This window comes from Grammomys surdaster, unplaced genomic scaffold, assembly GCF_004785775.1.
Source record: "Grammomys surdaster isolate TR1022 unplaced genomic scaffold, NIH_TR_1.0 140, whole genome shotgun sequence".
Taxonomy (NCBI): domain Eukaryota; kingdom Metazoa; phylum Chordata; class Mammalia; order Rodentia; family Muridae; genus Grammomys; species Grammomys surdaster.
In genome coordinates this window covers 2,733,296-2,745,703 of record NW_021604598.1, presented here as the reverse complement: position 1 = coordinate 2,745,703, position 12,408 = coordinate 2,733,296, and the positions used below count along the sequence as shown (strand labels likewise).

The following is a 12,408-nucleotide window of genomic DNA, read 5'->3' as shown; positions in this document are numbered from 1 at the left end:
ATACATACATGTAGGCAAAACGTTTACCCATAAAATAAAGATAAATAAGTCTAAAAATCTATAGAAACGTGGACGATCACGGTGGCACATGCCTGTAATCCAACCACTAGGAGGCAGAGGTAGATGGATCTCTAAGTGTGAGACCAGCCTGGTATACACAACGAATTCCCGGACAGCCAGGCCTACACAAATCTCAACAGCTCACACACATTCCAAATTCCCCCAGACCCCCTCCCCCAAAAAACTAATAAATCCAGTTTTTATGTATAGTTAATATATTTCTAAAGTAAACTTTAAAAAAAAAAAAACACTCAAGCAAAAATAATAAGCCATCCGCTGCTTCGCCCCTAAAGCAGTGACTGATACTTGCAAGCTTCTGTAGGGTCAGGCAACTTTGCAGTCTACGCATGCGCAACAGAATCGCAACGAAGTGGCCCCTCCCCGGGCTCATACCCGAATTGACGCAAGCGTACCAGGTCAAACGCAGACGGGCCACTCGTGACACGCCCCTTCCTACGATGATTGGTCCTTACACCTGAGTGACAGAAGAAATTTCTCACAGGTTCGCTACAAAATGGCCGCTCCTTCCCAAGCGCTCTGGCCCCTCGCTGATTGAGTCCTGCAGAAGACGGACGTAGGAACGATCCAATGAAACTTTAGGCGCTCTGGGAAGGGGGCGGGGACCATCGTGAGACAAATTTGCGCGGGTTCACTCGGCGCGGATAGTCATGGCGGCGTTCCGCGACATGGAGGAGGTGAGCGACGGGCTAGTGAGCCTGCTGAGGGCTAACCGCGCCGAGGCGCAGCAGCGGCGGCTGCTCGGGCGTCACGAGCAGATGGTGGAGCGGCTGCTGGAGATGCAGGACGACGCCGACCGGCAGCTTCGTGGTGAGGGCCGGGCCCCTGCGCTCCAGCCCCAGGAGACTTCTCGGTGGGAGCTGACACTCCTGGGCCTCACTCTCCCCATCTGACAATAGCCAATCGCCCAGAGGCCTCCGGATAAGTGTCGGAGCTCACAGTGCGCGACTCTACGTGATCTTACTCCGTAGCTCAGGCTGCTTTGGAAGATCCATCCCCCCCCCCCCAGCCCCACCCCTGCTCTTCGCTCTTGAGGGTTTTCCGAGGGGGAGCCGTCACCTCCGAGCCTCGGTTTCTCCACTCGTGAAACCGTTGTCATCTAGTGACTTAAAAGTAAATATAGAAGTTGGCAGGGCCTGACCCTTTATGAGCTTTCCAAGACTCAGTCTTTTTTTTTTCCCAAAGAATTATTTATTTTGTCTATGTGAGTACATATTTTGTGTATGTCCCTGTCTTCAGACACACCAGAAGAGGGCATTGGATCCCATTACAGATGGTTGTGAGCCACCATGTGGTTGCTGGGACTTGAACTCAGGACCTCTGGAAGAGCAGCCAGTGCTCTTAATTAATGAGCCATCTCTCCAGCCCTCAGTCTTAAATGTAGCTCTGGCTAGTATAGAACTCTATAGCTGAGGGTGGCAAAAATTCCAAGAATCTTTTCCTGTCAGCTCTTCAGTGCCGTGGTTACAGGTGTGAGCGGTCTAAATTTTGTGCCTTCCCAATAGATTGTTGTGAACAGAGCCTACTGGGAACTGGGCCTTGGGTGACTGCAGGGAAGAGGCCCCTTAGAGGCTGGCATACTGAGAAGAGACAGGATAAACATTTGTACTGCAGTGATGGGCTGAGGAGACAAGACAAGTCGTTTCTGTCATTAGGAGTGGTGACATGGGTGGGGACTGGGGAAGGCTTTCTGCAAAGATGGTGGAGAAAACCTGGAGGAGTTGAGGGTGCAGGGACATGGTGTTTTAAAACATAATGTGGTGCTGCCAGGCATATGCCTCTTTAATCCCAGCCCTTAGAAGGCAGAGGCAGGGACTGGTGAGATGGCTCAGTGGTTAAGAGCACTGACTGCTCTTCCAGAGGTCATGAGTTCAAATCCCAGCAACCACATGGTGGCTCACAACCATCCACAATAAGATCTGATGCCCTCTTACAGGGTGTTTGAAGACAGCTACAGTGTACGTAAATGTAAAAAAAAAAAAAAAAAAAACCTTTAAAAAAAAAAAAAAAAAAAAAAAAAAAAGAAGGCAGAGGCAGGTGGATCTCTTGAGTGTGAGGGTAGCCTGGTGTACAGAGTGAGTTCCTGGACAGGCAGGACAGACAAAAGAACTCTGTTTCAAATAAACCGACAGACAGACAGACTGACGTCATGTGAAGGGCTAGAAAGAGATGGCTCAGCAGAAAAGAGTACATACAGTTCTAGTCTATATAGCAAACTCCAGGCCATGTAGGACTGCACACAAGTCCCACCTGCAAGTGAGTGAGGGGAACCCAGAGTTTATCCAGGATACTATACTTGGTGAATGTCACTCATACATACCTTATGAAGAACAGCCAAGCAAGAGAGCTGGAAAATGGAGGTCAGAGAAGGGCTGGGAGGTCCTATGTGCACTGGAGGTCCTTCCTCAGTCCTGCTCTAAAGAAACTACCAGGAACAGGGTATAAGTGAAGTGTTTTGCCAGTGCCCAAGAAAACAGCTGAGAGGGCCGAGAGCCTGAGTGCTTTGAGTACCAGCATGAGCTTTAGGTGGGGCTGGAGACTCAGCAGTTAAGAGAACCTGAGTTCAGTTCCCAGCATCCATGTCAGGCAGTTCACAACCACCAGAACTTCATTTTCAGAGATCTGACACTGTGGTCTCTATGGGCATCAGGCACACATATGCACACAGTGAAGAATTAAAAGTAAAGTAAACTTTTGAAAACCCAAGCAGGAGGGGCAGTGGCTGCGGTTCAGTCGGCGGAGCACATGATTGGCATGCGTGAGGCCCTGGGTTCCATGCCCAGAGCTGCATTAAACAGGCATAGCAGTTGGGGCCTGTCAGACGAGTGTTCCAGAGACAAGCAGGAGGGTCAGGAATAAAAGACTGGAAGGAATTCAAATCAGCCCGATAGTCACAAGGCCTGTGTCAAAAGGCCAAAAGTAAAACAAGAAAGTGCTAGGACTAGCTCAGACCATGTGGCTGCTTGAGGCCTTGGAGCAAGCAGTAATGATGAAGTAAAATCTGGTGGCTCGGTGGGTAGAGACGGGTGCTGCCCGCCTGGCAATCTTGTTTGCTGAGAGCCGGTGGTGATAGAGCTGACTCCTGCAGCCTGCCCTCTGACCTCCACACGCAGACATGCTGTTTCTTATTTGAATGAGTCATTGGTGGCGTGAACATGTAATCTTAAAATTTGAGAGACTGGAGCAAGAGGCTGCTGAGAATTCAAGGCTAACCTCAGCTACACAGGATTTCTAGTCAGTATCAGCTACAGAGAAACCCTCACCCAGGTTCCACCTCACACAATTTGTTTAAGGGGGGTTCCTTTGTAGGTAGTACAGGGCTTGCCTAGCATTTGTGAGTGAGGCTCTAAATTCAAACCCGTACCATAAAATAATTAATTCAGTGGCCATACATTGTGACCTCCTTATGTAGAGCAACTTGGGAGGATAAGGTAGAAGGATTCTTTGAACCCAGGAGTTTGCGGCCAACCTGGACATCATAGTGAGACCCTCAACCTATCATTCAACACCCCCTCCCCCTGAAAACCATAAAGATAACAGAAGCTGGTGAGGGAGCTGCACCCCGACCTTCCCAGCACTTGGAGATAAGACGCCAACCTGAGCTACATAAGACTACTTCTCAAACAGAAGATACCAAGTGCTGCTTCAGTGGGTAAAATGCCTGCCCAGCACACAGAAAGTCTTGACTTCCACCCCCAGCACCACACAGGAAGGCATGGTAGACAACTTAGAGACGGCACTCCTGTCCCTCTACCACGTGGGTCCCAGGGATGGAACTCAGTCCATCAACCTTGTTAGCATCTCATCTGGCTGTTACTGGTTTTTGTGGTTTTGGCATACGGTCTGAGTTTAACCTAAGCCGGTGTGAACTCTGCATCTTCCTGAGTAATGGATTACAGACACTCACTGCCATTCTCGGTACTGTCTGTATTCTGGCAGAGTAGGGATGAGGCCCAGATGCTGACTGAATGAGAAAGATACCTGCTTCTGTCTCATTGCAGACACTCTGGCTGTGGAGGAGGAAGTGGCTCAGAGCCTTCTTGACTTGAAGGAATGTACGCGCCAGGGAGGCACCGAGCTCCAGCAGTTGGAAGTCGAGCTCCAGAAGGCCAGCAAGGAGGATACCTGTCTGCAGGCCAGGCTGTGATATCCTTAACTGCCCAGCAGCCTCTGTCAGAGCGCACTTGAATTGGGTTAGGCTGTAGCTCAGTGCTAGAGCCCCTGTCTAGAATCTCCCAGTGAGGTGGAGTGTGGGTCAGTTAGAGCCCTGCCTAGAATCCCCCAGTGAAGTAGAGTGTGGGTCAGTGCTAAAGCCCCTGTCTAGAATCCCCCCAGTGAGGTGGAGTGTGGGTCAGTGCTAGAGCCCTACCTAGAATCCCCCAGTGAGGGGCCGGGATGTGTGTGGGTAGAGCCTGCCTAAGCATGTATCTGGTCTTGGCTTTCGTCCCTAACACTGAGGGACAAAAATAGAAAGACAGTGCTTGAGCATTTGGTGCTCTGGCCTGGCGGTGTGTAGTGAGATGATCGTCCTTACTCTCTGAGCCTCGGCCTTAACTGACTGCACTCAGCTCACCGCAGAGCTGCAGGAACTCAGGGAGATGGAGAAAGATCTCGAGCGACAGGAGAGAGAGGTGGATGAGGACAACACCGTCACCATCCCCTCTGCAGTGTAGGTTCTGCAGCCTGGGCCTGGAGCCCTGCCCTTGGCATGGTTGACACTGGTGTGTGGTGACTGTCTTCTCTCCTTCCCTCATTCTGTCTAGGTATTTGGCGCAGCTGTACCACCAAATCAGTAAAATAGAATGGGACTATGACTGCGAGCCAGGGACGGTCAAGGGCAGTATCCTTTGAGAAATCCATGTTGGGGTGCCTGGGGAAAGTGGGTACAGCCTCACACACTGGAAACAGCCAGTCGTGGTGGCACTGTGAAGGCACAGGCAGGTGGATCTCACTGGAGTTTGAGGCTAGCCTGGTCAACTAGCTAGAGTAAATTTCAGGACAGCCAGGGCTACACAGAGAAATCCTGAAATCCTGTCTCCAAAAAACAAAAAGGAAAAAGAGAGAGAGAGGGAGGGAGGGAGGGAGGAAGGAAGGGAGGGAGGGAGAGAGAGAGAGAGAGAGAAGGAGAGAGGGAGAGGGAGAGAGGGAGAAACAGTAAACACAGACAACAGCAAAGGCACTTACGGTGATCTGTGCCCAAGAGTAGGTCGGCCCTTGAAGAGATAGCAATGCATTATGCTCATGGGGTGTCATTCTCCACAGCCAAATGCAGACAGTGTCTCTACAGATGATGGGTGAAGGGAACACAGTTTATCTGTGTGCTAGAATAGTATTCAGCTTTTGGGGACGTTTAGACAGAAGATATAAATGTAGGAGGTACAACATTTGCTCAGCATATGGGTGACCTGGAACCTACATATTCTTCAGACCAGCCACAAATCCTTGGTGAACCTCCTGTTTCTGTCTCTCAAGTGCTAGGACTGTAGGTGTATGCCATCACATCCAGTAAATATATCATTTTTAATTAAAAAGAAACGAGGGAGCTAGCTGGATGGATCAGTGAGTAGGGTAACATGCCACTGAGCCTGATGACTGGAGTTCAATTCCTGGGACCTCCTGGTGGAGGACAGCTCGACGTTGTCATTTGAGTCCACAGGGACACTGGCATGTTCGTACTCACACACCCTCAGAAATAAACATAAAAAGAAATTAGCCTGGTGGCCTCCCAGCACTTGGGAAGCTGAGACAGGAGGAGTTACCACAGTTGAAGGTTAGTGACTGGATGTGGGAGTACTTTCCTTTCATCTTGCCCTCAGTTCACCACGGCCCCGCTGTGTCCCAGCCTGTCCACTTGGACAGTGCTCAGCTCTCACAGAAGTTCATCAGTGACTACCTCTGGAGCCTGGTGGACACCACGTGGTAGCCAGAGCCCCGACCTCTTACCTTGCATAGAATTGGGGCTGGGGGGCCCAAGAAGGCGCTTGCTCTAAAATTAAATGACTCTATGTAAATGATTTCACTGATTTATCTACTCGCTTTGAGACAGTGGCTTATGGCACCCAGGCTGGCCTGGACTTTTTTTTTTTTTTCTTATTACATTAAAAAAATCACTATTTTTACTGTATGAATGTTTTGCCTGCATGTATGTCTTTAGCTATGTGTTCCAGTAGAGGTCAGAAGAGGGCCTCAGATCCCCTGAAACTGGAGTTATGGGTGGTTGTGAGTTGCCATGTGGATGCTGGGAATCAAACCTGGGTCTTCTCCAACAGCAGCCAGTGCTTTTAATTGTTGAGCTGTCTCTCCATCCCCTTGATTACAATTTTTAAATGCGTGTGTGTGTAACAGCTTGCTGGAGTTGGTTCTTATGTGTGGGTATGTACATGAGTATGCTTGGTGCCTGGGGGGGCCAGAGTTGTCTGATGCTCTGGAACTGAAGCTACAGATTGTTGTGAGCTGCCATGTGGGTACTGGAAACCGAACTCTGTCAGAGCAGCCAGTGCTCTTAACAGCTCTCCAGCTCCTCCACACCCCACACCTTTTTTTTTTTTTTTTTCCCCGAGACAGGGTTTCTCTGTGTAGCCCTGGCTGTCCTGGAACTCACTCTAGACCGAGCTGGCCTCAAACTCAGAAATCCGCTGGCACCTTTTTTTTTTTTTTTTTTTTTGAGGCAGGGTTTAAACTCCAAGGATGTGCTTTCTCCACCTCCCCCCACAAGTTACCCACATTTTAAGGTTTGACCTCAGGTCCTGCAGCTTCAATTGTAAGCAGTTTGCTAGCAGCCATTTCAGCCCACCCTCCCTCTTTTTCTGAGGTCCTGATGCCAAGCTTATCACTGGAAGATTCCCAGGTTGTGCTCAGCTCCTGAGCCACATCCAGAGCCAGGTCACTCCACCTCATCTAGCTGACAGCTGTATGATGTCTTAGCTTTTGGGGACACCATCCCTGACCTCACTGGATTCCAGTAGTGTCCTGACAACAGGAAGTGTCTGAGCCCTGGGGGACGCTCACACACAGCTCATATGCAGGGTTAGCATTGGTGCACACTGCCTGCTGAGTCACTGATGTGAACTTGTCTTTTCATACCAGTGTGAGACAGGGTGCAGGAAAGAGCACTCACTCAGCCTAGGCTTCCGTTCCTCTGGCTGAACATGCTGACCTGCAGACCTGGTGCCTGGTGAAGAAAGTAGCCATGCGGTTGGTTCAGGGCTGCCAAATAGCCAAGCTACAGGGCTAGGGAGATGGCTCATGGGTAAACGTGTTCACCACCAAGTCTGATGGCCTGTGGCCTCTTAGGACTCTAGAGCCTATATTTGCCCTTACCTAAACAGCACCTGCTGCTCTTCCAGGGGATCTGTGTTCAATTCCCACCACCCATAGAGTTAAATGTCTTTAACTGTAGTTCAGGGGATTGGATGCCTTCTGACTTCATTGGGTACTGGGCATACACATTGTGCACAGACATACATGCAAGCAAAACACTCAGAAAATACATCTTTCATTTTTTTTTGTTTTTTGTTTTGTTTTTTTGTTTTGTTTTGTTTTGTTTTGAGACAAGGTTTCTCTGTATAGCCCTGGCTGTCCTGGAACTCACTCTGTAGACCAGGTTGACCTCAAACTCAGAAATCCACCTGCCTCTGCCTCCCAAGTGCTGGGATTAAAGGCATGCGCCACCACTGCCTGGCTGGCCCTGTCTCTTAAGTCCCTAGACGTTATATGAAGTCCAGGTGTTGACCCATTTACCTGTGCTCTACTGCCACCAATGGGCAGTGGCTCCTACAACTAGGTGCCCCCTGAGGCACACTTAGTGTCTTCCTCTGAGGTGTCACCAGGTGGTTTGTCAGGACCCTGGTGAGAGCACCTGACGGGTAGCCGGCCCTTTCCCCAGTCTTTCTCCCTCTCTGTCTGCCTGGCGTTAGCTGTGGTTAGAGCTGTTTGCACTAGGCAGGTTCACGAAGCAGGAAGACTGCGTAGGCCTAGGAAGTGAGCAGGAGGGGCCAGGGCAGCCAGATTTGAAGGCTCTGTCTCCTCATGACTCAAGAGCTGGGCTGGTGTGGGGGACAGAGGATCTGTTGTCAGTTTGGACCACACTTAGGGACTGAAGCCTAATGGTGACTCACCTCCGCCTGTGACCTCTGTTGGGGCTATTCTCACCTAGGTCTCAGGACCTCCTAATAGGGCCCTTTTTACTGTGTCTGCATGGAGAGAGGTAAGTGCCGGCCACAGGGTGCATGCAAGCCTGTGGAGGGTCCGTTTTCTCACCTTTACAAGGATTCCAGGATCAAACTCTGATCACCAGGTTTGTGTCTGGCAAGTGCCCTTACCCCCCTCTGAGCCACAGTCCAGCCCAGTCCCCCTGGCTGAATATCCTGCCTGGTGGTTCTGTAGCAGCCATACTTGTTAGTGGAGCTATCAAAGTATGCTTGGCTGCACATTATCTGGAAAATGAAACTAAAGCTAGGCTGGAGATTTGTCTCAGGTTTCACACCTGGTAGGTGTCTGCGCTCCCTCCTGGGTGGGGGCGGTGGTGGGAGACCTTGAATCTGCTAGGAAGGAGGTCACCACACCTGGCGGTAAGGAAGTGAAGGGATAAAGGCTGTGCGAGGGAGGGGTCCTTAGAGCACAGGGGACAAGGGTGGGAGGGTAGAGATGGTGACACAGAATAAGGCATCTAAGCTGGGAGAAGGTTAAGGACTGCCACCAAGCAACCTCAGAAGGCACCTTGTTCAGTCTGGGCCTGCAGGCCACAGCATAGCGGTAAGATTTTCCAGATCACCAGTGGCTTGTCTGAGTAAGAGACTGAACTAATTAAGCCCCAAGTTTCTCCCACACACTCCCTAAGACAGCCAGGCTAAAGGGAGGGTCAAGGCAAGGAGAGAGCCTCTCCAGGGCAAGAAGCAGCTTCGAGCAGGGTTGTCAGACAAGACACTGGGGAAAAAAAAAAAAAAAAAAACTTTCCCCAGGCAGGCTGACTGGAGGTGATTTTTCCTGAGAACTTAATCTCAGAAAACCACAGTGGGGAGGTGGGGCAGCTCAGGGAATGCTGGCTGCAGAGTGAGTAGAGCACCCCCTTCCACTGCCTCCCTCCTGCAGGCTGGGGCTCCAAGCTGGCTCACCACAGACAGCTGTGGTCTGAGATACTATGAGTTGGAAGGGACCACAGCCTGGAGCCTGGTGCTCAGCGGGGAGCAACAGTCCGTGTGTCAGAAATCAGCTGCAGCCTGGCATTCTTGTCTTGGACAGAACTGAGTTCACAGAGATAAGACAGGCAAGACTACCATCTCTTGCCCACCCTGGGTCAGATACTACACACACTGGGGTACACATCCATGTCTTTTACTGATTGCCATGCTGAGCCCAGAGACCTGCAGGCAAAGAAGACAGGAAAGCAGATAAAGGGAACGCTGACCCAAGTGCCTTCCATTCCCCTTGTTAGGTAGGCACCCTGTACAGTGAGTTAAACACCAGCCCTTCAGTGCATATTGGTAAGTAAAGTGTTTGTTTCTGAGACAGTCATGGGCCCCAGATTGGTCTGAAACTCACTATGTAGTGGAGGACAACCCCGAACTCCTGTTCTTCCTGCCTCCATCTCCCCAGTGGTAGGATGACAGGTATGAATCAGCACACTTGGCTTTGAAAACAAAAAGCTGAAGCCAAGGATCAGAAACTCTTGTCACCAATGGTGGTGGCACTCGAGTTTGATCCCACACTCTGGAGGCAGAGGTAGGCAGATCTCCAGTTCAAACCCTGCTTGGTCTACAGAGCAAGTTTTACAACAGCCAGAGCCACACAGAGAAACCCTGTCTTGGGAAGAAAAAAAATCAGCCCATCACCTTCCATGCACGATGCCCGTGGGAGCCCCACACCTGCTCTCCAGTCTTTTAAGTCCCAGGCTGTGTAAGCTCCATCATGCTGCTTGCCACACATGCCAGCAACATGACTCAGTGAAGCAGTCCTTGAAGGCCTGTGCAGTCAGAGGCTTTCCAGGCTGCTTCTCAGCTTTCTCTCCCGGAGGCGGTTTGGCTCTTGCCCCAAACAAAGGGCAGAAGGAAGGACGGATGTGCCACCCTGTGGAAGCGGAGGAGATGACAGGCCCAGGCAGAGGTCCTACCACAATCTGGCAGAAGGTGGGATTACTGGGCTAACCTGAAGCTCTGAAATGCACAGGGTCCCACGGAAAACTACCACAGAGCCAGGGTCTGAGCCAGGTTGCTAGTCTAGTGTGTCTCCATTGCTGTTTCATTTCCCAGATTCTTTCCCAGAGTTTCTCTTAGTGGTCTCAACAATGGGACTCGGGTGGGAGATGAGGAGAGGTCCTTTTCCTCCTGCAGTCTGCTCCAGCAAGATTCCCTAACGTTTCCTTGAAGCAGCTCCTTCCGGGTGTTGGCATTTAGCCTAGGCTCCGCCCCACAGTTACCTGGCAATAGCCAGGTGAGGGGGACTCACTATAAAAAAGGGCTGCTTGCCCCCTCCTTTGCTCTCTTGCTCTCTCTTCTTGCCCTCTTCCCCCTCTCTTCCCATTCCCTTCCCCTCTCTCTCTCTCCATGTGCTCATGGTCGGCCTCTACTTCTCTTTCTTTTCCCCCACCCCTCTCTCTTAACTCCCCTTCCCATGCCCTGAATAAACTATTCTATACCATCGTGTGGCTGGTCCCTCTGGGGAGGGGTGCCTCAGCACAAGCACCCAGGGGCATCCCCTTCCCCACACCACACCTCGCCTCCTCCAAACATGTTCCCTTTTCTCTATCTTTTTATGAAACACAACACTGAGCCAGGCAGTGGTGCCGCATGCCTTTAATCTCAGCACTTGGGAGGCAGAGGCCGACACTCGACACTGGCTTCCTCATAACCCCTCAGACTCCCAAGGCTCTCTACCGTCCCAGGACTCCCCTTCCCCCTCTCCCAGCTTCTGGGCCCTTCTCCCAGGGCTCCTAATCCTAGAGATAGGCCTTCAGTCGCTTATCTCTGGGTGGCCTTATGGTTCCCATTTATTTTTCAAATTTTTTTTCTTTTAAAACGTTGAATTTCAGCCAGGCATAGTGGCCCATAATCTCAGCACTCAGGAGGCAGAAGCTGGCAGATCCTGTAAATTCCAGAGTTCACACAGTTAAGGAGCGCACAGCTCTGAGGAGCCATGGAGTTCACTGGATCACCAAGGAAGAAACTAGATAGGAGGGTAGAGGGGGGCTGGTTAGGAAGAGGGAGGGGTTAGTGGGGGCAGGAAGGGATGAGGTGGACACTTTCGAGAGAGTGTGTGTGTGTGTTTGGTGAATATAATCAAAATACATATGTGTAATGAAAATGTCAAAATGAAGACATTATGATTTGCTTTTTGGTTAATGTGCTCACCTTCATCACCCCTCATGGATGTGAGAGATACTCTATACTAAGATAGATGGTGAGAAACACATCTTCAACACTAGCACTGGGAAGGCAGTGAGTTTAGTCTGGGTTTTCTCTTCTGATGAAATTAGCCAATTCAAGCCTAAAGCCTAACTAAAGTTTATAATGGCAGGTTTGTTAGATGCTGTTCTCAGGCGGGTTCAGTGATGTCCCAGGAGGAGGTCAGTCTCTGTGCAGACAGAAAGGCAGGAGGTGGGGCAGAGAAAGAAAGGGCATAATCAGAGGAGACAGAACCAAAATGTCTAGAATATATTAAAGAGCCTCTGGGGAGAGGAAGCCCAGCCTTGGGCTGGAAAGCTCAGGGTAGACTGTGGGGTATACCTACAGGGCCTTGTAACAGGTAGGGACTGCAGGATCCTGGGAGAACCTGGAAGCCAGGTCTGCTTTGGTCTGTAAAATAGGCACCACTGCCACTTGTCCTGGGTCTGAAACCGAACATGAGCTACATTGTGAGATCCTGGCTCAAAAACTACCAAAGACACACAACTGGAACAGAAAGCCGGCAGCGTGGACTAAATGACAGGCTCAGCAGCTAAGGATGCTTGCTCTGCAACCAGGGGCACGCTGCACACCAGCACCCGCTCAGCAAGATGGGGCTTCCCTGAACATTTGTCACCCCAACTCTGAGCAGAGCAGAGACACACTGGACGGTATTGGCATTAGACACAGCTGAGGGAGGCCCAGGTTCAGGGGAAGACCCTGCCTCAAAGGAATAGTTGGGAGTTTCAGGACACCTCCACACACAGAGAGGTGCGTGACCTGCATATGTATGTGTACATATGCTTACACACATGAATAAAAGTGTTCAGTCCCTGAGCCTGGGTGAATGTGGAGAAGTGTCTTCACATACCTGTCCTCCAAGCCTCCAGACGCCTCCTCTGAACCCCACACCTCACACACACATAAACACCTCACATTCGTACACACATAA

At 50.7% G+C, this 12,408-nt stretch overlaps 1 protein-coding gene across 2 annotated transcripts; it reads left to right on the top strand.

Moving 5' to 3' along the window:
- The first annotated feature begins 728 nt into the window (after positions 1 to 728).
- Spc24 (SPC24 component of NDC80 kinetochore complex) lies at positions 729 to 6,140 on the top strand. 2 transcript variants are annotated; one of them, XM_028763936.1, is made up of 5 exons: positions 729 to 888; positions 4,080 to 4,224; positions 4,643 to 4,747; positions 4,842 to 4,918; positions 5,895 to 6,092. In XM_028763936.1, the coding sequence occupies exons 1-5, from the start codon at positions 729 to 731 to the stop codon at positions 5,999 to 6,001; spliced, it is 594 nt and encodes a 197-aa protein (XP_028619769.1). In that variant the 3' UTR covers positions 6,002 to 6,092. The 2 variants fall into 2 exon arrangements, with proteins under 2 accessions (XP_028619769.1, XP_028619770.1); XM_028763937.1 differs by lacking the exon at positions 4,842 to 4,918 and having other exon boundaries at positions 5,895 to 6,140.
- Positions 6,141 to 12,408: the final 6,268 nt, after the last annotated feature.